At 41.3% G+C, this 27,996-nt stretch overlaps 1 protein-coding gene across 1 annotated transcript; it reads right to left on the bottom strand.

The window, feature by feature from the left end:
- Positions 1-1,564: 1,564 nt before the first annotated feature.
- tbc1d16 (TBC1 domain family, member 16) lies at positions 1,565-27,599 on the bottom strand. Its single transcript, XM_085155910.1, has 13 exons — positions 26,583-27,599; positions 21,237-21,449; positions 18,550-18,712; positions 18,091-18,399; positions 13,067-13,261; positions 12,755-12,902; positions 12,456-12,620; positions 11,652-11,800; positions 8,271-8,405; positions 7,268-7,454; positions 6,499-6,678; positions 4,599-4,745; positions 1,565-3,944 (listed from the first exon to the last, which is right to left on the bottom strand). Exons 2-13 carry the CDS (start codon positions 21,415-21,417, stop codon positions 3,651-3,653), a joined length of 2,253 nt encoding a protein of 750 aa, XP_085012036.1. The 5' UTR covers positions 21,418-21,449; positions 26,583-27,599; the 3' UTR covers positions 1,565-3,650.
- Positions 27,600-27,996: the final 397 nt, after the last annotated feature.

The following is a 27,996-nucleotide window of genomic DNA, read 5'->3' as shown; positions in this document are numbered from 1 at the left end:
TGCACATCACCACAGAGATTAAATCAAGACTGTGCAACTTTAAAAAGAAAAATGGAGCTTCTTCCTCCTCTTAAAAGTAAAAAAGCAATTTAAATAAAGGAACCCATTTAGAAGAGCTCATCTGTTCTGCTATGACCAGAAGCCTCTGGACATTAAACTGACAAACTCTAGCTATCAGTTGTTGAGGCGTCCCAACTTTTACATTTCCTGTAAATATGTCAAATTTAACCTGACTCACAGTTTGTCACTTGTGCTCTGACAGAAATCATATCAATCAGCATTTCTGGTCCCACCTGAAATTATCTGATTAAGATTTCACGCTCCGATTATCATTTAAGGCAGATAGTCATGGTGTCATGACTTTCGGTTTCTGAAGTCCATGCTGGAAGAATGAGTTTAAGTAAAAATAGCAGAGGGATCCACAAAGCGTCATTGCTATTCAAGTTATTGGTTTACTGTTGGTTTTAAAAGGTTTTGGTACCATTATTGCTATTATTAAGAAGAAGAAGCTGACTAACCAAACATAACACAGGTGTAGTACTGTGATAAAGTCTTAAGTCTTCCCTCGTGTCTTTATATGCTACTTCCAAGATTCTGGAGAACCAGAGATTTCTGGAGATCTTTAAAAGTTTCACGTTTTCTGCTTTTTTCACTCATTTTCAGTCCAGTCCTTATACTGATCATTTTCAGATTTTTCTTTCCTTCTTTTTTATTCATTAAAACTACTTAACACACATTATGAATAATTCAAGCATAAAAAGGCACCTAACTTAAGGAATGAACCAGTGTTGCATCGACACATAACAGACAACTTGGCAAAGAATCAATTTTAATGGATCTTTAGGCACTTTGTTACTAACTGCCTGTTGCATAAACATAAGGTTGGCTGACAAGAAGTCATTCTTAAGGAAGTGGAAGGAGGGAGAAAAAAGGCTGAGGTATGCCAAATTACACAAGAACTGGACTAAAAAAAAAATCAGTGGCAACCGGTTTGATGCAGTGTTGAATCCAAATTTGGATTCATGGCAATGATCTCCAGTAAAAACATGCCTGATAGAAAAACTCAAAACAGAAAATATACTTTTCACCAATTAAATCACTGAACATTTTCAGTACAGCTGTTCAGTACAGTTTTTTATTCAGTCCAGACTTCAAAATTACTGAGGGAGTGAGGGATCATCTGGACAGAGAACGGAACAAAAGGCAGCCAACATCCAAAGAAGAGCTCTGAATGTCCATGAAGAAGCCTGGAGAACTTTTCCTAAAGACTACTTAAAGAAAATATTGTAGCCTGGATATGTCGTATTAGTAATAATACACTATAATATCTACATGGCTGAGACATTAGGTATTTTTTCTTTTGCTTCATGTCTTGATACTTGCATATATTTATTAGATTAAAAAAATACTAAATTTTAGTATTTTTTTTTATCTTTATACAGAAAAATGCTGGCTCTAGTGCAGTAAACCCCATTTCTGCTTTATTTTCTACCAGATCAAAGCAATTTATCCTCAAAATGAAATAAATTGAAATATTATTTCAATCAACGAAACAACAACAATCTTTCAGAAGTGCTTCATGAAAGCATTAGTGTAATTTTATTTCAGTCATTTTCAATGATACCAATGATAAGAATAGGCTCTTTTTTCCCTGTGACATGTACAATAATGCATCAACATATCATAGAGCTTAACAGCTGTACATTCGTGACCACAACTCACAACAACCACCCCTGGAAATCGGAGTGTTCATTAATCAAGCTTGTGACTTGCAGTGTCCGTGTAAACAAATGTGATTTCAATGCTAATACAATTCATGAGCTCCCTTTCACACACATTCGCGCCGACCGTTGCTTTTCCATTTTTCTGACTTTGCTCACTTCGCCGCAGCCTCCCCATCTTTAAAACTCTGCGGGCATCTCCAGCAAACAGCTGCACATGATAACTAATATGTCATTTACTGAGGCTGCTTGCTGAGAGATGCAGAGAACCGAAAGAAGGGGGAAGTGCGGCGGCGTGGGGGCGGTGGAGAAAGCCCGATTGAAGATCTTAATGTTGCGTTTTAGCAACAATTTAAAGATGTTTTCACTTAGAAGCCTGTCGCTCAAAATGTCTCAGGGACGTTTTCCAAGTGGAGAGTCTGATTTAAGATCACCACACATCCCTCCTCAAAGCCTAACTGCTAAAGCGGCTGGCTTGTCTTTCTAATTTATCTACCAGGTTTTTTTCTGCAGGGTGGCTGCTGCTAATCTGGTCGTAGGGCATTCTGTGACTCACCAGATGTTAGCGGCCAATTGAGTTTCCACACACACACACACGCGCACGCACATACATATATCAAAGATTTTAACACTTCTGTTGTCGAGTGAGACGAAGCAAAAACACCAAAACAAAAAAAACACAAATACATTCATGTGGACTGATTCTTGAGTGTTGTCATTCATTTTAAGGTGAAGTGGAAAGACTTCTGGAAGGAAAGGAAAACAGACTAAAAACTGTGCTGATAATTTTTCACAAGGCTGTCTAAACATGGCTCAACACAGATGAAGATGAAGTTTCAAGTAGGAGAGAAAGTCATCAGTTTTTCCTGTCTGGATAAAAACCGCCGTCCGCGCTCTCTCTGGCGCCACACCCATTCGACACCTCGAGCAGAAAATACATTTCATTTGCTTTTTTATGCTAATGTGAAAACGGGAAGGAAAGAAAAAAAAAATCCTATTACTCAACAGGTAACGTGACAGCCTGACTTTCTCAGAAGGAAGAATGTTGTTGTTTTTCTCCGGCTCCTCAGGAGAAACTACGAGAAGGTTCTTTCCCATCATCTGATGAGGAAATACAAGAAAGCCCTCAGGATGTGTTTGTCCTGTAAACACATTCTTACCTCTGTGTTTTCTAAAAACAATTACTGTACGCTGTGCCCTCTATATGTAAAGAACTGCTCATGCAAGGATATAATATTGCTAAATATTTGTAACTGTTGATATAAACGCAAAACATTCACTTTGTTTAAAAATAAAACAAAACTTAAACAGACCGCTAATCCATTCGAATTCATCGTATGTAGGTTAACGCCTCTCTGTTAACACCAAAGGATCGGGTTTCACGTTAAAAATGTCTTGCTCAGACTTGAGATATGCATGTATAAACTTGATACTCAGACAAATATTCCACTGTCAGGACATGGGAACAGTGTTCAAAATGTAAAGTTCAAGCTCCTGTAAATGAATCTCCAGTTTGTTTTGACCCTGGGTCAGCATCCGCAAGAATTCAGCCCAGTTGCCTCGGACCCTGATGTGACCCCCTACCCACGAAGCCCCTGGAAGAAAGCCAAGCCAGCGGCAGACTAGAACCTGAAAGTAACTCCAGCCAACATAGAGGCTGGTGATTGTCCATTTTTCTCCTGGAGGAAAGTAGCTTCTTGACCTCTGATCTATCCAACAGCGAATCCTCATCACGGAGTCTTGTGAAATGAATGTTAATAACAACATTCTGGTAAGGCAGTGTTCTACATTGCTCCATGTGTGGCAAAATATCCTTTTTAAGAGTGTAAAACTAGAAGCATGGACGATGGAGAGACACAGAGAAAGAGAGAGATGGGGAGAGGACAGGTGCTGTACGGTGACAAGCAAAAGCACCTCATAACCACCACCTCAGGTCTGTTTCCGAAAGGTGAAAATGTCTCGAGTTTTAGAGCCTCTCTTGCCCTCCGGTGGAGGTGTCGGGGTGAGGTTTGGTGAGGGTGTGGATGACGGGGAGGGTGAGGAGGGCTGGGGGGTGGAGGTGCCTCCATAGGGGCAGCTCTGCGAGTCTGGATGTTCACCCGAACACTCCACGGCGGGGATGTAGCGGCTGTCCCACATCCCCGGGCCGCACAGTTTACAGAGGTCATGAAGGCTGCACGGGATCCTGGGAAGCAGGCGGAACTGGTAGAGTAGACTGCGGGCCTGGAAAGCAGGATGAGAGGAAAGGAGTTCTAGTTTGCCACGATGCGGAGCCAATAAATGCAACACAGATCGATGCTGATATCAAACAGCGCATTAAAACACCAAAATAAATCAATGGGCTCGACTCCGGGCTAAAAGATAACAAAAGACTCTCAAGGTCAGAAAGCGTGATGTTGCCTAAAGCTACAAAGTCCGCATCGCATGCAGCAAAGCTGTGGAGTTACACCACCTGCATGCTAACATGAACTCGCTGCCTGTGGTTGCAGTAGTAACACACAGCATCCATAAACATGAGGAAGCAGGCATGGACACAATATGATCTCCGGGATGGAGATCATAAATCCTCCACTTTGGCATGGCAGCCTCCCATTTAGTACCTCAAGGCCTCTGTGGGCAACTTAATGTGCATCAGTTGCTTTGCTGCAGCATTGGGGCAGGGCTGCCTTAATGCAAGCAGCACTGGATTTGGTTTAAATGTGTAGCAATGCAGCAGTCTGTCGAAGAATTCTTATGATGATCGTAAACAACCGATTATTCTCATATTTGGAGATTGCTGCGTGATAACCTTTATTTTTGGTTCGAAGGAAGCGGAGTAGTGAGATGAAATGGTAACATAAAGGCATGAAAACCAAAAAAAAGGTTTTACTGTGATACCTTGCGCAGAACCAGCTCTCCGTTCATGTGCATGGAGAGATTGCTGAAGTGCAGCAACATCTGGTCAGTAGCGAGCTGCTGCTCTGTCACATCCTCCCCGTAGAGAACAATGATGGCCACACACAGGAACAGGTGGAAGTAGTCCGTCTAAAGAGGAGGAGATCAGCAAAGGGGTGAAAGGTAGAAGGAAAATATGCATATTATCAGCTTCTGTGGTGTACAGTCAGTTATGTTATTAATGCAAATTTAAATTTCCGTAAGTGCTTTGCATTTATTCATGCCTTTGTTATAAGGAAAAACGTTAAGGACACGTCTAGGATAAGGATACATCTACGCTCACTAATATTTGCTTAAATGTCCCTTAACAAGTTGCACCTCTATCAGATGCTTTTGGTAGCCATCAACAAGTTTCTGGCATAATTATGGCTGGATATTTGACCCCCTTCCCGGCAGAATTGGCAGAGTTCATTTAAATTGTTTGGTTTACTGGCATAGACCAGAGTTTTAAGTATAGTAAATACATTTTTAATAGCGTTGAGGTCGAGGCTTTGTGAAGGCCATTTCAGAAGCTTAATGTTAGCCTGGTTTATCCATTTAAAAACCAGTTTTCTTGTGTGTTTGAGATAATTATCCTGTTGAAAAACACAGTTGTATCCAAGTTACAACCATCTACTTGCTGATTTGAGTGGATTATCCCAGCCACTTTGTGGAATATATGCCACCAAAGGGGTGTAAGATCAGAATAACTTGTCCTTACGTATAACTGTCTGTAACTTGTGTAAATCTAGATGATCACTGAGCTCCTCGAACCTTCTCATTGTTCTAAGTGTTGGTTAATCCAATGGGAGGTGTCTACCAGAAACTACCAGCTGTAGCCAATCATGATCACTAATGAAAAGTTGATATGATTTGGCAAGTTCAAAGACACTGTGGAACCTTCGAGACCATTTATTAAAAGATTTAAGTGAGTGTATATTTACGTTTGACCCTGTGTGGATGCAGGTTCAAATAAATCATTAAAAGCCCGAAAATTACTATGATTTTCAATACGAAATTAAATAAGGCCGTTATTAAATCTACTGTATACAATGAGCTATTGATGTGCAATAGTATTTGTTCTTAAAATATCTTCCCGCATGCCTTTATTATAGATCCGTTTTCACCTCCTGGTGGAATAGCCAGAAGTTTACATTTTACCTGTCCTTGTATCATTAAAAAAGCAATAACTTCTTTAAGAAAAGTAAAACATTTTTCATGAAAAATCTATTCTTGGACTAACCCCAACCATTTCGTTTAGCAAGAACTGTCAAGATAAATATTGTGTGACCCAATATTACACGATTCTTCCCTTTCACAGAAAAATCAGATATCAATCAGAAATTCTTGCTTTTAGCCCATCTGGTATGTGACACTCAACTGTCTAAACCAAGGTTTCACTATCATATCTCTTCTATCACCACCTGTAGCTTCAGATCAGAACATCTAGAAGAGAGTTTGAGCAGATGGCACGAAGCAGTGAGGCTGATATTTGAGGAGAGGTGTTAACCTCTTTCTCACTACACACTACACAGTCATGACATGTGAAAATGTGCACTGGGTAGATCGATTCAAGATAAGCCAAATGACTTCTTTTTATTTTCATCACAATATTTTTACTTTTTACAATTTGTTTTTTTAAACTAATATGCTTTTAGGGGTCACTGTAATCTCTGGGAATCAAAACCCAAAAATAAACAAAACCATTAAACCCCCTTGAAGACGCAATTACAGGTTTTTTTAAAGACAGGATTACAGAAGCCTGCAGTGGGAAGCGTTAAAGGAGTAACACGCAGCGTAGTATATGCAAAGTTTTTCTTTCAAACTTGTGTATGCAAAGGAGCCGTTCGGACTTTGACCTGACCTGGTAGTGTGCCCAGCACGCCTCCCACATGCGCAGGGCCTCGGTGTCGGGGAACTCTCTCTTAAAGCAGAGCAGGATCCAGCGATGGCAGAAGAGGAGTTGGAGGCCGTCCTCCCCGAGCCTGGTCAGGTGCTGGTGAAAACGTGGCAGCATGAGGCGCAGCAGCTCCCGCAGGTACATCTGGAAGCAGGGTCATAGAACTGTTTAAGCTTATTTCTCCTTCTATTTAAGCCAACTTTATGATTGGCTGCCCTTCATAAACTCAAAGTTTGAACAGCAGGCCGTGGGGCTGTGTGGCTGGGATGACCATATTAGGAATATCTACCCTCATTGACCTCACTGAGACAGAGTTTTATACTGCATAGTGGCTCTATAGCGTAATGATTTATACAGTCACCTAACAAGCAAAAAGATCCCAGGAGGAGAGACAAATCCCTTGAGGATTGCATCAGGAAGGGCATTCGGCATCAAATATGCAGCACCAACAACTGTGGTGATGACTTATGAATGAGGGTGTAGATCAAAGTAGCTTTGTACAATATGATTCATCAGAAAACTGAAAGAGTTGTTTAAAGAATGAACAAAGAAAGCTTAATCTAGCCACTTGCATCTGGTCAAGAAAATAGATATAAATGTCTGATAAGTTACAGAAATTGTTAGAGACAACTTCCACAGCTGAAGTGTCAGAAAGCTGTGGTGTAAAGCGTCTCTGCAGAATCAATTCGGACATTCGTACAACTCACAAAAGACGCACAGAGAAACTGCCTACCAGCTGCCTCTCCATGTCTTCGTCCCGCGGGGAGCTGATGAAGATGGTGTTCTCCATGAGGCCGACAAAGCACCAGAAGGTGTCGCTTTCATCCTGGATCTCAGTGAGCAGCGGGGCCACCAGGTCAGACATGCCCTGGCAGTAGCCCATGTCAGGATTAAACACTGCATAGTTGAGCAGAATCCGCCTGAGGCGACAACAACCACGAACATCTTAGTGGTGTCATAACATCTCAGCATCTCAAAAAAAGCGCTGTAAGTGGCCACAGTTGAACCATAAACATTTCCCCTTTCACAGTCTCCAATACAGCCTCTACACAGTCCTGCCAAACCAAATGTATAGTCCCACCCAAACACTCTCAGGGTTTTTTCCCCCCTTTTTCTTGCATGGTTACTAATTTTGAGAAAACTTCCTTTGCTGTTTTCAGACCTTAGTAAGTACTGCATAAACAAAGGAAACAGGCTAAAGATATTTGCTGTTGTTTGAGCACTAAATTAAAAACAAAGACTGAATTTGTGGAGACGGAGACTGCAATATGAGGATGCCGGTCTCTCTGCTTAGACTAAATGATCCAGACAAATGTCTATTTGACATATCAGTAATAGCTGTGAGCTAACTTATGAGATGAGTGCTCTCTATCTGGACATGTGCAGTGCTGCTATCACCCCAGCTCAGATACAATATGAGACATAATGCCAGGACAAATACCAGGAGCCTTGATGAGAGTCACTAAACTAATATGCTATTTAAATCCTCTTGCTCCTCGTTTGGAAAGCTATTAGCTCTGAGTATGCATCAAAAGTGCTCAGACGGCTTAGTCGGAGTCAATAAAGCATGAAACTCATTTGCCATTCCCTCAGGGTTCAGAATATGAAATGAATAGGTACGCCTGTGCGTTGGGCTGAGGAACGATAAGGCTGGACTGGGAGAAGATGACAGAAATCAAATGTCAGATAGAAATTTAAAGTGGATGGGAAAAAAGAGAAAAAGATGGTGGTCTGACCTCATGATCTCCACATTCGGGTTGTTCTCGCCTCTAAAAAAGTGGTTGCTGCGGTCTGTTCTCACCACGTCTTTATCCACCGTGAACTGGACCTTTCTCCAGAACTCACTGTGCTCCTCCGGGCTCATGGACAACCTGAGAAAAATTCATATAAACACCAGAAAGCAACAGAAATATTAAGCGAAAGAAAAGGCAAACTTAAAGTTGCAGCAGTTAATAAAGCTGTTAAAGCGGTGGCGTTAAAAAAAAGTTTTTCACTACACAGTCTCTTAGGAAATGCTTGGTAATTAGAATCACAAAATGAAGGGTTATCAAGTGATTGTTGGTGCAAATGTGACTCAGGTGTAACACTAACACTTAGCTAGAAATGAACAAAAAATCCAGGGGTGTGTAAACAGTGGGCCTGGCAGGGTATTTTACAATCAAGTGTTCCACTGAGAATAATACCACAACCATAAAACTCCCCCTATCCTTCCCTGTAGATGTTAGCAACTATATTAGCAATGTACTCTGAGTGTGGCACTAATGTACTCAAGTCCTAACAAGCAGAGGGGATTTAATTAACACTGTTTGTTTTCCATGAAGCCCCACCAGGAATAATGAGCGCACACCTGATGCAATGCCACGCAACTGTTTAGTTTTTGTTGTGTTCGTGTCCTTGGACCCTTCTACTTCTCTTTGACTTGAAATTGAAATTTGAATTGTTTTCATCACTTTTTAGTTCATAAGCCTAGACAATAAGAACATAGATAGTTATAATTGAATGAGGCAAAAATCTATATTTTTATGTCACTTTTCTGAGGTGAGGTGAGACTTTTTTTGAGGGAAAAAAAGTCTTAATCTAACCCTCGTTTCTATATATTTTGCAAAGATGGGACATAGTTGCAGCAATTTATTGAAAGATGTGCAAACATACATGGAAATACAGGATATAAGGCAAAAACAATTCTGGTTTACATGAGTCTAACAAGTTGAAAGTCAGTATTTGGTGTGACCACCTTTATTGAGCACATCCTGAACTCTCTTAGGCACGTTTTTGTGTATTGTGTTTAAGTAGTCTTCAGGAATACTTCTCCAGGTTTCTTGAAGGACAGTCAAAGCTCTTCTTTGGATGTTCGTTGCCTTTTGTTCTGTTCTCTGTTAAGATAATCCCAAACTGCTTCAAGCAGACCTCCAGGCTCTGGGGAGGCCAATCCATGACCAACTCCAACGCACTGTGTGTGGGATGCAGTCGTGGAGACTTTGAGACTCTTTCCAGATGGCAATTCATGGTGGATCAAACTCTCTCTTCAGATTTTTCAAATTTTAACTAAAGAAATAAATTGTGTGTTTTTTGTGGCAGGCTGCAAGTAACAAAGTGCCTAAAGATAAAATTTAACGTTGCTTCTCTTCCAAGTTGTCTTTTATGTGTAGACTGGTTCATCCCTTGAATTAGGTCTCTTATATATGCTTCAATGATCCACAGGTCTTTGTTAAGTGGCTTAATCAACAAACAACATTACTCTGAAAGTGGTCGTATACTATACAAAGACTGGACAAATGAGTAAAAAAAAATGTCCAAAGACTATTGCTCAAGACCCCTTTAAAAACTACAAGAAAACCTGGCTCTTAACAACTTTCTTAAACCAATAATGAACTATTATTCATTTTAATCTTGATGGCATTGATATATTTTTTTAAACGTTCTTCAAGCAGGAACTGAAAACAATGAAACCTTTATCTGCTTTAAAAAGAAACCTAATCGGACGATATCATCTGCTGGACATTATTCAGGTTAGACCAGAAATGCGATTGACATGATTCCTGTCATGCCACAAGTGAGAAACAGCAAGTTAAATTTGACATATGTATGGTAAGTATAAAAGCTCAGAAGCCTTATCAACTGGATTATTTGGTATCCAATAACTAGACTGTGACTAAAGGCCAAAGGCTTCTCATTGTAGCAGTATAGCTAAGATCTTTTAAATGTGTTTTTTTGTTTTGTTACTTGTAACTTGAGGACAGATCTGCTCCATTTTCTTTTAAAGGTTGAGCAGTCTTAATTTAAAAATAGTTAACCTACAGATACAATTTAAAATGGGTTCTTTGCTAAGTTGTCTGTGTGTATATAGACCCTAAACTGGTTTATCCCTTGAGTTAGTCGCCCTTTTTAAATCCTTGAATGGTTCAGAAGTCAGAGTTCAGTGGCTTAACAAAAAATCTCCTACAAAAATCATCAGGTAGAATGACTAGAGTGAAAATGACTGAAAAAGCAGCCGAAAAGTCCAAAAAATGTCCAAAGAAAACCTTTGAAAAGTCTTCAGAAAAGCCTGGAGAGCTATTGCTCAAGACCACTTTTATTTATAGTATAGTACACTTATAAGCTCTAAAAAATGAAATAAAACAATTTATCTTCAAGTTAGCCAGAGGACATTTTCTTATTCAATATATAACATGTAATAAAAGCTGCAAACAAAAATAATTATGACAACAGCTCAAAATGTTTTTTAAATGATAGGGATAAGAAATAGGACAAGTACTGGTATTCTTAATGTATGTTCACATTCCTCTGTTGGTTTCGCATATTTTCTTGTTGTGTGCTCACATATCACAGTAATCTAGTGTCAGTCTGATTAGTTTTGCTTTACTTGTTATTGCTGCCCCATTTCCATTGACGGCCGGGTAGTTATCACATCTGAGGGTGACACAGAATGAAAAGACATGTCTCTTTGCTCCTAATGATCAACTAGTGGCCCCGGAGGCTTTCTCTACTCAAAGGCTCTTTACAGGAATCCACATCACAGTCAGAACAAGGACTCTAATTACCTGACTTCGATAAGACCTTCTCAAGTACTCAAAATGTTAATAGGCCATACACATGAAACCTGTCCAATTATCATATTCATTACAGACAGAGGGGCACAATGTGTGAAAATATGTGTACACTTAACCTTTTTGATGGCAGGCTGGAGGCAAATGAAGACTGGGGAACGTGCTCGTGTGTGTGTGACGTGTGCGTGTGGTTGGGCGTGCATACCAAAGCTGTGTTCTGTTTTTTTGTTTTATTTTTTCCATCCGACAAGACAGTATGATCTGATAAGCGCTGACATATTTTTTTCTCAAGAGACCTTTTATTTCACACCCAGCACCTCCCCTTAACACTTTCCTGATTGCGCCTATTGATTGCTGAGCGCCTGCGATGAAAAGCCACAATAGGCTCACATATGGTTTAATGTTTGACTGACTGAGCATTTGGCAGCAGACACTGCAGCCACATGTTAGTTTATCTGTGTTTCAGAGAGTGAAGCATACAGATGTCTCTCAATACAAGCTTTTTCTTTCTTTTTTTTAATACTTTTAAAAAGACTTCATGATGTTAACACTGTACTTCCACAAACATACCTCCTCTGCTGGATGTCATGGTACTGGCTACGCTTTTGCAGTCTCCAATCTTCCCTTTCTTGGGAAGAGGAGTCATAGCTGTAGTAGTGCAGCAGGAAGGGCCACACCTCACCACGAATGGATGGGTCGATACCACCGAAAAAGATGGCCTGGTAAAAAGAGTGTAGAGGTGAGCACAGAGGGAGTGTGTTCTCTGCGTTCAAAGGGCAAGCAGGGGCCAAAACTGATAACTATGAGAGCAAACCATACTTTATGCAAACAAGGCCTGCAGACAGTGCCGCACAGCCTGCAATGCAACTATCACCTCAGTACGATTGTTTATCAAGTGCTGCAAAATGTTGCAAAACTGAAACTTCCGTAATGTTAACCGGGGGGGGGGGACAAAAAAACAAACACTGCTTTGTCAGCAGGTCCAGCAAGAACAGTCCTCTTTTGCAATTCCTGCACTTGTGCATTTACTGAGGAAATGTTTTGGTCTGAGTCTAACGGCCTCTGAGTCATTTTCAACAATATGGTAAAGTTTAAACTGAGTCAATCAAAGAAGACTGAAATGAGTCACAGGGGGACAGTGGCCAAGACCAATCCTCTCATCATTTACAACCTGTGAGTGCTGATTCAAACTGAAACTTCAGACAGTGTAGGGCTGAGTTTCAAAATGACTTTCCGAAACATGTGCTACCAGAAAATGTGATGCTTACAGTACGGATAGGTATGATTGAGCTTAACATATTTGCTGATTGATTACCTTCTGACTGATTCCTCAGAATTATAATAGCCTGCTTGTGTTCACACCTGCATACATACCTTGCGCAGCTTATACTCCTCCTCCACCTGTCCGTTCTGGTTGAGGTGACGTAGCCAAGTGGTGACATCCAGCCTTCGATAAAGCCTCTCTTCTGGGTGAGTCTCGGCCGATGGCAGGGTGGGCCTCTGGATGGAAAACTGCATGCAAGACTTCTCATCTGACACCTGATGTTAAACAAGACCAAAGGGGAGAAACACATTGGCAAGAACACTGCAACTGAATAAAAATTGTTAAAAAAAATTCCTTCCTTTTCCAATAAAACTAGAAGCCAAACTGGGAATTTGGGCTGTAACCCGACCTGGTCTTTGAGCTGAGTTTCTCTGCAGCACTTCCACTGCTGGAACACCTCAGCCAGCTTGTCCAGGCCAGCATGATGAAAGTGGAGGATCTTATACTGGCTCTCTCTGCTAGCTATCACCAGCTGGCCACTAGTGCAGGCCTCGTCACTGCAACAACACAATGGTGAACGATAAAGTCATTAACTACTGTAGTAATAAAGAACCTCACGCAGCAAACAAAGAGCCTGTGAGAGAGAGTGAAACATTGCACAGTAGCGCAGCAAAGTGACCCCTCGCGACCTTTCTGCGACCTTTTGCACTCTCCGACTGACCTGAAGAAGAGTCTCAACGACCTCATGTGACCCAGGTCGACCCTGAAAACTCCACACAATTGCTCCAGAGCTAGGAGCTTCTGCTGCTCCTCCCACCGCATGCCCTGCGACTGGCTGCTGCTCTCAGAGGGGGCATGGCTGTCCAAACTTGAAGCAGAGCTGACCGAGTGGTTCATGGATTCCTCGCACAGCTCCCTGGAAAACAAATAAATTTAGAAAAAAATTGGAATCAGAATTTGGGGGTTTGTTTAATTTAAGTATTTTTCCCTTTACATCACAATAAGGAGTCTTTAAATGTAGTTTCTCTCTCTTTGCTTCTTTAACCTCACATTCAGATAGAAAGTTATGTTTTTCAACGTGAAGCATTGACAGTGAATATCACAAAGTCAGAGGCCGCTGGTGGAGACACTCCTCGGCTCAGCTCTCCCCTGTTGTTTTATGTCTCAATATGTTTTTCACCAAGAGGCTGAGAATAGGAGGAATGCATGGAGGCGTCAGAGGACAGAAACACACACATGCACAAACACACAAGGAAATCTGTACACACACAAATCACACACACACACAAATCACACTGTCCGCTGTCCAATTTCCCCTGTCATTCCCCCATGGCAAGCATGTTGTTCCCGGCACTGAAACCTGAGCTGAAGGCTCCTCTGCTGCACGAGGAGACACACAAGAACACACACATTATAATCACACGTGTGTGCGGAGAAACATGCATGCGACAACGCCAAAATATGTACGTGGCCGACACAAACACGCACTGCGCACCGCAGCAAACCACATGCCAGCCAAACTGCTCGCTGACTGTTCTCTCTAACGTACACACATGTAGACACACACACACAGACACTCAAGAATGGACCATAGCTAATGACCAAAATGCACTCGCAAACACGTCTCCAGACCTGCTAACGCTGAGAAACAGAAATGCATTAAACCCGGTGACATTTGAGAAGCACACGTGTAAATTAAGTTGCTTGATTATGACTTGCTATAAATCCTACACACACACATACACACACACACACACACACACACACACACACATATATATGCATCAGAAATATATTTTTTAACAATACAGCCAAGAAGAGGTCATTCACGATCAAAATTTAGTAAGAGAAGAATATCAATTTGTAAGAATGTATATATTTTTTCCACTCTGCTCGCATCAGCTGACACGTTGGCTTCTTTGATCACGAGGGAGGCCGGCTGAGCCTTTTACGCCCCGAATCAATCATGTCTTGCTAATAATTTGCCTGTTAGCAGATGGGAAAATAACAAGGCTGATCAATCCAAGCTGCACCGTTTCCTTATGCTATCTGTTGATTTACTGCTCTCTGTCTCATGTATCATGCCACAAACCAGACTGTGGAAGACTACGAGACGGGGAGAGAGGCGCAGAGAGTTCTGGTAAGAGAGTTAGGCAATGTGAACTATGAAGGAGATCTTTTAACGGACAACTGTGTTTCCCCTTTTTTTCCCTTTTTTTTTTTGTTAAGTGACTGTGAAGGCCCATAAGCCCATTTACAGCTGACATTTCCTTCTCTCTTTCCTGCATGCTTAAGGCTCATGCATTAAAATCTTTTTGTATATTTTGCCACACAGACAAAAAAAAAAAAAGTAGGAAAGCAACAAACGTCAGAGTGAAAAAGCACTTGATTTCTGAAATCTGAGCATGGGTCATTCACTGTGCTGCGTTCAAGCGTAAACTCAAGAAGTGATTAACAACATCTGTCAGTGTTTAGAGCTCGATTCTATTCATTTATATTAGGGAGCAAAAGTAGGCAGCAGTCACGCCATACATTCTGCACAGTGTACATTATATAAACAAGCTGTTTTGCTCGAGTGAGACTGCTGTAGCCATCAGGTCCCACCAGGCCAGGGTGAGATCAAACTGCCCTGAGGCCCTGTGTAATGCTTCCCTCCACACACATAAGGCTTTACTCCGGGGGAAAGTGCTGCCAGGTCACCCTGAGAACCACCACGCAGTGAACAGGCCTACAGAGACTCCCAGGTCCTCTAGCTAATCCCTGGAGAGAACAGGGAGTTTAAGGGAGGGCTCAGACGAAGGGGGCGGTGTGGGCGCACACTGAAAAGTGGTCAGTACAATTTGAAGTTTTAGAAAAGGAGAAAAAACATCCAGCATCATCTTATCCTTTTCGGAAATAATCCCTCAAAGGCACTTTCTGCACACTGGACACTCTTTTGTCCATATTAAATGTACTTTAATTTGATTATAAACCAACAGATAAAGAAGAAAGAGATATTTCTGCTGAAAAAAAAATCCTGTTTACTGATTTTTTTTCCCTTTACATAACAATTAGGTAGTTGAAAAAATATTTAAACATGGAAAAACTGGGAAAAACAAGGAAAAACTAAGATTGCAACTGCCAGACCAAATATACGTAACAAATGGTTGCAAACATTTTCAGGCGTCACAGTAAGAAACCACTGTTCTTAGACATAATCATACACTAAACGTTCCACAAAGTGCAGCCCCAAGAAGGCAGTACGCATTGACAGCATCATAAACTAATGTTAAACTTTAAAGAAACCTGTTAAGAAGCTCGACGGAGATTGCTGCAGATTTCTCTCCCTTTTTTTTGCCCTCTCCCACCGCTCTCCTCTTTCTGCCCCCCCCCCCCCCTTTCATCCGCTCTCACTCTCATTCGCAGAGCTTTCTCTTTGAATGATTCCAAGTGACATGTTTCCAGTTCCTGGCCCCTTAACAGTGTCAATTAAAGCAAGAGAGAGAGAAAGAGAGATTGAGTGGGTTCCAGGGTTTTGGCTGCTGCTCTGCTCTCTTCAGTCCTCTAATCCAGAGAGCTGACATTCAGCCCAGCACAACAACCCTGGGAGCACTGAGAATCAAAGGGCTTCACACAGACTTTAGGAAGGGGAAGGGGAAAGGGGGTGGTGGTGGTGGGGCGAAGTATTTGAGAGGTGGACAACACCAAACGATACAACAACTCGAGAATATGCAAAAGAAAGAGATGTGAAATAATAATAATGAGAAAAGTGGGAGGAGTTGACAGATATGGAGAACAGAGGAGAATCCAAAAGAAGAAGAAAAAGAAGGAGGAGGAAAAAAAATAACAGGCAGAGGAAAAGATGGATACAGTGCCAGAGAGCTGTGGAGAGACACCAACAGCAAGTGAGGCAGAGAGTTTTGGATGAAGAGAGGGACGGAGTAAAGGTTAGAAGCTGTGAAGCAAAGAGCAATGCCAAGTCACACACTGACTGCACTTACAGCAAATGTGAAAAAGTGGCTGAAAACACTTAAAGTCACACTGTCTCACTCTCTCACTTTTTTTTTTTTTTTTGGTGGGGGGGTGGGGGGGGGACACTGACACAGGCTTACACATTTCTGGGCAACATATCAGGCCACATAGCTGCGTGAGGAAACATCCGCGAAGGGAATCATAAAATCACACGACCGCGAGGTCTGAACAGCAACGCAATTACTGTACAGATGGCTCCCCCGACTACAGAACAGTGTGTGGAGGGATTGCGGTTTGGCTTGCTTTATTTTTGTTTGGTTTTTTTAGGGTTTGGAGACTTATTTTAAGGCCTCTGTGACATTACACAGCATTTAGATCGAAGGCCAATTTAAATAAAAATGGAAATTGTGAAGCCTGATAACATTTCATGGCTCCCGCTGAAGTCATCTACCTGCTTTCAGGTCGCTCGGGACATTTAGCTGAAGTGCAGTGAGCCACCTTGTGGCTTCAAACTGTAAACCAGCTCACATGCAATCAATTCTTTTCTTTTTGGCTCCACCTTCTGGTAGCTTAGGGCAACTAAAAAAAACAATTTGTGAATAAAAATAACACAAACAATTACAGTAAGGGAAAATTTAACATTATGTTATTCGAGGCCACAACAAAAAAGGGAAAGAAATCAATAATTTTGACTTTATGGAGCAACTTAGCTGATATTAAATAGAATAAAATATTTACTATAAATATACTTTGGAGTACCACTGAATACCTCGAGGAATGTAGGAACAGCCCACTAATCTAGCCTCATTCGCTTTTAAAAGAAACACACACAATCTCATAATATTTATAACACAATCTACTCACACTACACTTCCATGATCTTTAAACGTATGCAAAAATAACCCAAAATAACCCTTCCCATAAGTTAGTTCCTAAACACGTGGCAGGCTCAGTCTGAAAAAAGCTGTCCAAAGTTTTTGGTTATATTTTCTTAAAATTGCGCATAACAGGCTTTGAATGTGTTAGTTCTTGTTTGGTGACTGGTTAGAAGTGTTATCCAGTCAACAGAGATGTGTGTACGAACCCTGCTGTATGAAACAGAAGTGTAAACGGTTTAGCTTCGCCTTTCTTTCTTTGTTAAATAAATTTGAGAAGCTGCACAACAACGGGTCAGTTACTGTAGTTTTCACACAGTGTCATTATTTTTATGATAACAAATACAAACACGAAACAATATGTAAAATGCTAAGTCACACCATCCCTCAAAAAAAAAAAACCCCAAATAATTACATTTAAATAATTTTAAAACTGACATTTTCTGGAGTTTGCACGCACTGAAGGATTTAGTGTTGCATTGTGCTTAAAATAAATAAAATAAATAATAATAATAAATATATATATATATATATATATATATATATATATATATATATATAAATAAATAAGAGGGGAAAAAGTGACCTGATAATTATTACTTTTCCTCAACCTTGAAGGGAAGAAATACATACAAAATTAAACAGTTTAAACTCTCCTAATAATACTCTCCTAACTCTCCTAATGTATAACTAATAATAAAGATTATTGTCTTTATTCAGGACAAAGTTATAAGTTGCCTCTAGCTACTAAAAAGCTGTATAAAAGATCATTTGTGCGAAATACAAAATTTTCTCATAATTGTCAGTCTTTTTATTATTAATTGATTTGTGACTTGGTGAGCCGAATTTTCCACTAATGTGGGCAATAAATTTATTCTATTCTATTATTAATAAGGCGACTTTCAATCCTCTCACTAACCTGCTCTCGTTGTCCAGGAAGACGGAGCCACTGCTTTCACAGAGGGCCTCGCTAACGGGGGACAAGCAGAAGGGAGAGGAGAAGGTGTCCGAGTCCGAACCCATAGTGCTGTCCCGGCTCACTTCATCCGACAGCTCACAGGAGCCCTCGTCGCCTTCCTCCCCAGCTGAGGGCAGCTGCTGCTGGTGTGAGGACGGATCGGCTCCAGCCTCGACCACCAGGCTGTGGCTCTCTGTGGAGGTGCTGCTCATAATGTTCCTCTCCTCATCCTCGTCTTCCTCCTGGGCTGCTGGGGGACGGGAGTGAGGTCTGGAAAGGATGTTTATAAATTGAGTTCCTTGAGAGTATTTCAGTTCATGCTTTACTGAAAACTGCTTCCCACTGCTGCGTGGTGCTGATCGAGATATCAGCACCGCATAAACAACCCAGAGACACATTTTAAGTAACACGTTCTTGTACCGTCTGCCTCTGCGGCGGGCGTTCCTGCGTACAGGCGAGCTTTCCGGAGTGATGTATCGCAGCGCCTCTTCATCCTGCCTCTGGATGCGGGAGTTGGGGACCCAGGTCAGGATAAGAGTGGTGCCCAAGCTCTCATCCTTCTCCACATGGACACAGAGGTAGCCTGCAGAGGGCAACAAAACCTTGATCGTGTTATGACTAATTAGGGTGGAGGTAATTTGGGAACGTAAGAAGAGCTTGTGAAGCATTTTATATATAGCAGCCAATTTAAAACAAACACGTAACTCGAGAACAGGGAGATGATGATGACGGAGGAAGTGTTGCTCATATATGCCAGGAAAAAAAGGCAACACGTATTCAAAACCACTCCACTAGACGTGTACGGTCTTTACATGTATGAATAAGGCAAGTAGACAAAGGTAAAGCAATTCAACTAACGACCAAAGGCTTCATAAAACAGAGGAACAGCTCTTGTTTGAATTTATGAGGCAGTACAATAAAAACCTGAATGAAGTTTACAGCAGCTTATCGGACACAGCTATAAATGTCACATGGTTTAGAGCCCCTTTAATCTTACCTTTTAGATAGAGGTTAGAAGTATAACTCTAGCTATTTTAGCCTTGATTTCAAAGCAAAAGTGTGCTCGTTTGGATTAGCAGCAGTATCAGTGAGGTTAATATAGGTTTATATTAAATCAAGTGCCTGTTTACTAAATTAAATTTACTGCTCTTTTTATATTTTTAAAATGTCGTCTCACATTTTCTTCTTCGTTTTATGGTTTTCATTTTGGCTTTTTAATATTCCCTTGTGTTTCTTCTATATCTAAATGCATGATAGCTAAAAGAGTGTGACATCGCCTGCTTCACAGTTGAACACTTTCACCAAACAGGCAAATTTATATTCCATCTATTCAAATCCAAAGGTTATCACTAGATCATTTCTACATATTTGACACTGGTGTGAAATTCTATCATCGCTGGCATGTGGATTGTTGAGTTGTGGTCACAAACACGTTTTATTAGGTCAAAGTGACCTTGACCTTTGACTGTTGAGTTCATACTTCAATCCAATTTGTGCTTTTTTGCATTCACATACAGTGCTTTGCTCCCCTCATGTCTTTATATTTTGCTTCTAAGGAGCCAGACTTTCTTTTTTTTTTTCTTTTTTTTTTTCCATGGTCTTGAGCAGTAGCTTTCCAGGCTTTGTGAATATATTTTCAATTATACCAGGGGAACACTTCTGTTGGTTAAGCCACTTAACACTGACCTGAGAGTTACTCAAACATACAAAACGGCACCTAACCAAAAGGTAGCCAAAGATAAGACAGTTGGACGAGTGTGAAATGTTTGCACCAACAAGGTGATTTCTACAGAGTCATGAGGTGAAAACATTTGAGGAAGAGATAAGAGAAGAAGTGTCAGGCGTTAACAAAAATTATTAATTATTATAATTCAGCAAAAGGACTAGATGTTACAATCCCTGATAAAACATCTAGTCATTTTAGTGAATTATTATAATTATTATTAATTATTATAATTCCAGCTATAATTTAGAGCTGGAGAGTGTCTGAAAGTCACATCCTCCAGGGATAACAGTGTCTAGAGCCATCTGTAAAATATGATGGAGACTGTCATGGTTTGGTGCTGCATTTCAGCCCGTGTTGGGGATTTTGTCAAAACTGAGGTGCAGAAAAATACCTTCAGATTTTCATCCACCATAAGTATCTGAAAGATGTCTGACATGGCACCTGCTTTAATTTTCAATATGACAGCGTTCCCAAAATACACGGCCAATACGTTACAAGCTTACAGGGATAGAAAAAACACAGAGTGGAACACTAGCCACGGACTGGCCAACCTAGACCCCAGACCTCAGTGTGGGATCATCTTGACAGATAGAGGAACAAAAGGCATCCAACATTCAGAGAAGAGCTTTGAATGTCCTTCAAGAAGCCTGGAGAGCTATTCCTGAAGACTGCTTAAAGAAATTACAAGAGAGATTGCTAAGAGTTCACGCTGTGCCGTGACACTAAATATTGACTTTCAAATGTTGTGTTTGCCTTATATATACTGTAAATTGCTGCACCCATTTCCCATTTTATAGCAAAATAAAAAGAAATGAAGGGTAAATCAAGACTTTTGCACAGTATTGTAATCTCATGTTTCTCAAATAACATGTTCTGAAGAACGAGGCATGTCACATTGACCGTCTTTGCACTTTGACCAGTTGTGCCAAACCGCCAAACAGATATCACATTCACAAGTTGGAATGAACACACATCCCCCAAAGTATAACACCTCCGGTTGTGGCGGCTGCCAGCGCCGAGGTGTAAAAAGCACTTCCATGCCAGCTACAAATAGATAAAACACAATGTAATGTAATACAGTGTAATCGGTTTAACAATGCATGCGCTGCAAATACAACACAATCAAACAGACAAATGCACTGCAAAGTCAGTAATACCCTGCAAAAAAGTCTAAGTAACAGCTGGCGACAAATAGCTGACTTGAGCAAATTAAAAAGGGTACAAAACACTTAACAAGTGTCTCAGCTATTTTCACTTTTTCATGACCTCTATAAACAACTGTATTACTGTCTTGGCTACTTGCAGCACATTTATGTATTTTCTTCTGTTGTATTTGTCAAGTTGAAAAGTTTAGAAGAAGAAACACTTGGTTCAGTCTAACCTGGGTGGTGCTCAGCCAGGCCAGGCAGGGGCTCCGCGGGGTGCACGCAAACATTATTTTTGGAGAAGATAATCTCGCCATCCAGTCCCGAGCGTAACGATGAGCCCCCCGCCCCAGGGTTAAAGGTCAGGAGGTCGGAGGCCTTGGAGGAGGCACGCCGTAGGAGCCGACCCAAAGACATCTCCTCAGGCACCAGGACACTGCGCCCATCCTCTGAATATGAGAGATTAGGGAGTAGAAAAAGTCAGGTGAAGGGGAGGATATAAAGGAAAAATTAAAAGTATAATTTCAGTAAGGTAAATATTTGACAGAAGGTGCAGCGCAAATTGGTTGAAGAGCTGCACTGATCCTCCATCAAACGTGTGCTAGTACTTACTGCAGTGTCCTTACTGCAACGCCCAGCCCTACAAGGATCCCCTCTCCCCGCCGTACTTGTTCAGCACTTCCCCATCCCACATTTTCTCTGCCGTGCACCTGCGCTCCCAAACGCATTACCACCTTCTGCATACTGTACTACTGTGTAGCTGAGGGTGTCCCACCTTTTGCAAACAGCACACACATATGCCGTTGTGTGTACACACACGGAGAGAAAGACATGCGCAAACACACTTTACTCCATCTGTGTGAAATTCAGGGCAGTTATCAGTAGCCAGCAGATGACATCAATGCCAGCAATGAATTGGGATCAGCTTGTCACACCAGCAGTGTTTAACTTGTCTGCTTTAGAAAGAAAGCTTTGTGCGATGTCAAGTTAGATGTAACAGGGCTCTTTTGAAGCTTCTGCTTCGGCGTGTTGTTGAAGGCTTTCGTCTCTGATAAGGTTTAAAGGGGATCTTAGTTTTCAGACTCAAAGAAAACTAATTAAAGCCTTACTTTTGCATTTAACTTCTCTTCATTCACATCAAAGAACTGCAGAATGCAATGATAACTTTTATTTATCTTAGCTGTGCCCGTATCTTTGAATCCAATGCAAGTGTGTAACCTTGTTCTCTTGCAGGCTGAACACCCCGGCATGTACTACTCACTCTATCTGAGGAATGTTCCCTGCTTTTTCCTCAGAGGGCATGTTTACCTCTGCTTGATTAAGAAGCCACCCCACTTCCTGATGCCAGGCCCCAGACAGGAAAGCTACTGGCACGAAATCCGGTGCAGGACCACATTTTTTGGGGTGGGGGGAAGGGGGGTTAGAAAGTGTCTGTGGTTTCTTGCAGATGTCAGTAATCTTAGGCTTAGTCCCATTTTACTAGTTTTGCTCATCACTGTTTTTAATTTAGTAGATTAATTAGTAGATTAACACATTAACATTTTGTTGAATTTGGCACAAGATTAGACTGCTACTGAACCCGTTATAAGACAATCTATTGTACACTCACCTGCCATTTCATTAAGTACAACGGTTCAGCTGCTTAATACAAATGTCTGATCAGCCAATCACATGACAGCATTCAGGCACAAAGACATGGTCAAGATAGCCTGCTAAAGTTCAAACTTGGGCTGGGCCATATTATACCCTTCACGGCCGGTATAATGTTAGGCAAGATAAGAAAATAAAATATCGCGATAGAAAATGGGTAAAACGCGCATGCGCAGTGCCTTTGTACGCACGTGTTCCAAAAAAAAAGCATGGCGGCAACGGAGAATGAGAAGGGGGAAAGCGGATCGTTGAGTGCAATGGATGAACCAGAATTGGTTTGTAAAAATGGTGCAACTTCAATGATGTGGAACTGGTTTGGTGTTTGTCCGTCAGATACCCACCAAAGGACATTTTTTTGTAGAACATGCAAGCGTGCCGTCGTTATTACTGTATTTGTCTGACTAAGGTGCTCATAAATCTGGGAGTAATCTGGGGCCAAAACTCCGTCCTCTTCAGGTCCCAAAGTCAAACGAACACTGAGGCACATTGAGAGTTAAAAACTGTCTAAATTATTTAACCTTTAATAAAATGATCAGCATTGCTGCTTTACCAGGTGTAACAATTAAGTTTAACATCCAAGCATCCATGAAAACGGAATTTATTATATTTAATGTTGAAAGTTAGCGGAAGTTAGTTTGCTAGTTTCGCTAGTTACCTAAGCATGATATAGCATGCTCTGACTGAGAGATTTCTGAAAAAGTTAAAACGTACAGCTCTGCTATCACTTCCAACATAAATGAAGACAGGAAACTAAACAGCAGTGACGTTTGTAGGGTTACTGAAGTTGGGCTAGCTGGTATATAATGATGTACTACGTGATCGCTAGCGACACAGCTATGTTAGCATAGTAAAAACAGTGAAGCTGCAGGATGAACCCTAACACTTTTCCACTCGATAAACGTGAGGGCTCCTGATGGTTAGAGACAAATGCAATCGCATGGCAGGATGCTGTAAACGGACCAAACTTCAATCTGAGATAATCCAGCCACAATACGAGGTTAGTCATTAATATACTGCAACAACATGGGAATAAAGCAGCTGTGATAGAATAGAGCATTAAGGAATCAATGGTACAGAAGTGGAGGAAGCAAGAAGTATGAGTTGAATAAAGTTTGATTTATCTGACTGCTTTGTTTTGCTTAATGTGCCTTATAATCCCGTGCACCTTATGGTCCGAAAAATACATATTTGACTTTTTTATTTGGCACACTGCAGTTTAATGTTGCAAAGCACCTCTTTTTTAACTTCAGTGGATATTATACATTGTTATGCTCAGGATATATCTGCCCATTTCTACTGGAAATTTCAGCAAGAAATTTGCATTTGCACTGTTAAATTTTTATATAGTTTTAATGCACATAAAAAAACAGCTGCTTGTTTAAGTGAAAATAAATGGATGGGTTTTTTTTGCGCTAGTAAAGTTGTGGAGTTGTATTTTGTCTCCCATCAATTATATCGTCAGTTATATTGTTATCGCAAATTTTCAAATATATATCGTGATAAATATTTTTGGCTATATCGCCCTGCTCTAGTTCAAATTGAGCATCAGAATAGAGAAAAATGTTCATTTACGTGACCTTTAATGTGCCATGGTTGTTGGTGCCAGACGGGCCGCTCTGAGCATTTTAGAAACTGCTGATCTGCTGGGATATTCCCACACAACCATCTCTAGTGTTTACAGAGAAGGGTTGAGAAAAAAAATAACCAGTGAGCGGCATTTGTCTGCGTAAAAATGTCTCTTTGATGTCAGAGAGCAGAGGAGAATGACCAGACTGCTCCAAGCTCTAAGAAAGCAATAGTAAATCAAACAACCACTTGTTAAAACAAAGGTTTGCAGAACAGCATCCATGAATCCACAACACCTCAAACACTGAAACAGATGGGCTGCAGAAGTCGACACCCGGTGCAACTCCTATCAGCTAATAACAGGAAACTGAGGCTACAGTCCACACAGGATCACCAACAGTGGACAACAGAATATTGGAAAACATTGCCTGGTCTGATGAGTCTCAATTTCGGCTGCCACATTTGAAGGGTAAACAACATAAAATCATGGATCCATTTGCAGGTCACGTGATGGTGGTGTTGTGGTGTAGGGGATATTTTCTTGGCAACCCTCCACAGTCACCAGATTCAATCCAACAGAGCACCTTTGGGATGTGGTGGAACGGGAGATTTACATCATTGATGTGAGCCAAAAAGATTTGTGTGATGCTGTCATGTCAATATAGACCAAAATCTATGAGTAATGTTTCCAGCACCCTTTTTGAATGTGTGCCACAAAGAAAAGGCAATTCTTAAGGGGGTTCTAACCACTACTCGGAAAGTACAGCTAATACAGTAGCCTATGAGTGAATATACATAAATACTTCAGACTAGCAGTAAATGAAGAAAAAGAATAGTTGTATTTCTACATACTCTGATCCATTCACATAAAACATGCAAACTGACCATTATTCAAATAATAAGAGGGCTAGACCGTAAAAAATTATTCTTTTGTGAAATCCCTGCTACTGTACAACTGTGCAGTAGTTATTTTGGTCTGTGCGATTACAGGGTGAACCGGGTCACCTTCTCAATCAGGCTGGACAGCGTCCTCTCACTCTTTCCTTCCCCCTTCATCTTTATGCTGTCAACGCCTTGGTGTGCGCGCACATTCCCTCTCTTCTCTGACCTTTCAGTTTTATCAAACCGCTCACATGCTCAAGACTGAAACACCATCTTCGCCTCAGTCTAGTCCTGCTGTGACAGACAGAATGCGTCACATTTTTCGCAAACTTTTAACGGATCACCTGCCAGAAAGAAGAAAAAGAAACTTAATGTGAACATGAAACTTTGCAAGACTGAAGCTGAGCTGAAAATGTAGAAAGCAACAAGCTTCCACGATCTCAAATTCTCACCTCTGGGCTACATTAATTAAGTTGTCACATTGTGACATGAATGAAGGAGCCAATACTTAACACTCCTATTTCATCACCACTGTATATTAATGCCTAAGGCAGGTGGAAAAAAGGAAGGCTGAAACAAGATTCTTCTGAAGTCAGCGAGTTATGATAAAACGTTACAGGTGACTCAGTGGGAAACGGTTATAAACACAGCATAGTCCTCTCATTTCTTCTTTTTGGTGTTTGGCCAAACTTGTTTTACATGTTAAAATGACTTAAGTGTAAACCAGTATTAAGTTTTTTCAGATATGGTGTTGATAACTTGCAGTACAGACAGGATAAGTAGCTTTTTTATAGATAGAATTGAAAAGATGATTCACCTTTTTAAATTTTATTAAATATGAAGTGATAACATGTATCCATCTCATTTTGCAACAGAAACAGACCACAAACTACAACTTGTCTCTAACAGGTCCCACACATAGGGAGCACTTTGAGAAACTTAACTTAATTACGATGGGCTCAGGTTATACAGATTAGACGTGCACCCGTGACGTGGGTCAACGCGTTTCTGAGGACATAAAAGGGTGCCTGGGGGTGGTTTGATCCCTGTCCTGACTGCGGTGGGGAAGCCTGTGCAGCAGAGGCGTGCCGTGATGTCCATCAGCTATCAATACAGTCCTGACAGGCAGCATCCGCCTGACAGCGGAGGCGAGGATGGACAAGCCTATTTACACGCAGGCCCTTACGAGTATTTACTGTGGCCTGAGCCTCACTCTGTAGCACCTTGAACATAAATATTTTACTTTAGCTCAGCTGAGCCATGGCCGAAATCCGACTGCTTGGCTGGTGTTTTAAAGCCGTCCGCGTTTGCATGCAACTTAAAAGTTGCCGGGAGACAAAACCACTTCGGGCTCGTACCGGAGAAAAGCGTCCTCCTCGGTGCTTTGGCACACACCTGTTCCAGCGGCAGAAATGAATGAATAACAAGCAAATTGTAGAGAAACGGAGCGAGAGGGGAAGGGGCTAAAGCAACTGAGCTCTCACCGTCAGTCCCGCCGCAGGAGTCTACAGCCCACACCGGACAGCCATCACACCGGGCAGGCAGGGGCCGAGCGGGACGTACCGGCGCTGTCTCGCCTCCTTTCTCACAGATCCGGCTCTGTTGTTATTAACTGTAAGTCCTGTTTGTATCCTTGTTTTCCGACAGGGCACGCTACATGTCTGACTGCTGCGGTTTCTACAGCGGAAAAAATACACTTCCGGTTCGAATTTTCAAAGTAAAAGCTGGCGCTAGACTAACAATGCGTGCGGTTTAATTTGTAGCCCTCACATGTCGCGCTTCCTACAACTACCCGATCGTTTGCGTCCTACTTGACATCACAGCTCCCAGACCAATCCACAAATTTATTGCTGCTTCCGGAAATTTAAAGGGGATTTTCTATCCAAAAAACGCTGGGCGTAGATTTCATATTCAAAACAGTGAAAGAAAAGTTGGAGCATGGCAGCATTTGAAAATACAAATGCATTTCACACCATCCGCAGTCGTCATCGGCCCCAGCCTATCATAAAAAAGCAGAGCTTTTTCATCATAAGTGACGTTTTAAAGGTCACTGGCAAAGGCTTGAATACAGTTGGTCAGAGGCGCTTCACACACCAGCACTGCTGCCTTTACCTGCCAGTACAAACCTGATTATTTTTTTTAGGTTATTTCCCACTTGAATAATATGTTTAATGTAAATCATACAACCATACATACATACATACATACATAGATACCACTCAGAATACAAAGTGTGCAGTAGTTTGTTTGCTCAGAGGGAGCATGATCACCCTTATCCAAGGATTCATCCAGCTATGAGCAGTGTTGGGACTAACGCGTTATTAAGTAACGCGTTACAGTAACTACGTTATTATTGTGGCAACGAGCACGGTAACTAGTTATTATGCCAAAATCAGGAACGCGTTAGTCGTTACTGGGATTTAGATAGGGTCGTTACAGATTCAGTAACATTAGCAAGTGGTGGAGACCAGCAGGTGGATGAGGGAAAGGGGACGCAGAAGGAAAAGTACGGTGGCCCTGAGAGGCCAAAAGCGCTGCAAAAAGAAAAACACTTGCAAAAAGAAAAAGCGCTGCAAAAAGAAAAACACTTGCAAAAAGAAAAAGCGCTGCAAAAAGAAAAACACTTGCAAAAAGAAAAAGCGCTGCAAAAGAAAAAGCGCTGCAAAAAGAAAAACACTTGCAAAAACAAAAAGCGCTGCAAAAAGAAAAACACTTGCAAAAACAAAAAGCGCTGCAAAAAGAAAAACACTTGCAAAAAGAAAAGCGCTGCAAAAAGAAAAACACTTGCAAAAAGAAAAAGCGCTGCAAAAAGAAAAACACTTGCAAAAAGAAAAAGCGCTGCAAAAAGAAAAACACTTGCAAAAACAAAAAGCGCTGCAAAAAGAAAAACACTTGCAA

Source organism: Neolamprologus multifasciatus, chromosome 4 (assembly GCF_963576455.1).
Source record: "Neolamprologus multifasciatus chromosome 4, fNeoMul1.2, whole genome shotgun sequence".
Lineage (NCBI taxonomy): Eukaryota > Metazoa > Chordata > Actinopteri > Cichliformes > Cichlidae > Neolamprologus > Neolamprologus multifasciatus.
The sequence above is the reverse complement of the archived record's forward strand: the minus strand, read 5'-3'. Positions and strand labels throughout refer to the sequence as shown.

Coding starts and splice junctions, on each gene's coding strand:
- tbc1d16 (XM_085155910.1), bottom strand. CDS start 21,417: ATGTCTTTGGGTCGGCTCCTACGGCGTGCCTCCTCCAAGGCCTCCGAC. Junction 8,406..11,651: donor CATGACATCCAGCAGAGGAG/GTATGTTTGTGG, acceptor AATTTTTCTCAG/GTTGTCCATGAGCCCGGAGG. Junction 6,679..7,267: donor AAGACATGGAGAGGCAGCTG/GTAGGCAGTTTC, acceptor CCCTGCTTCCAG/ATGTACCTGCGGGAGCTGCT.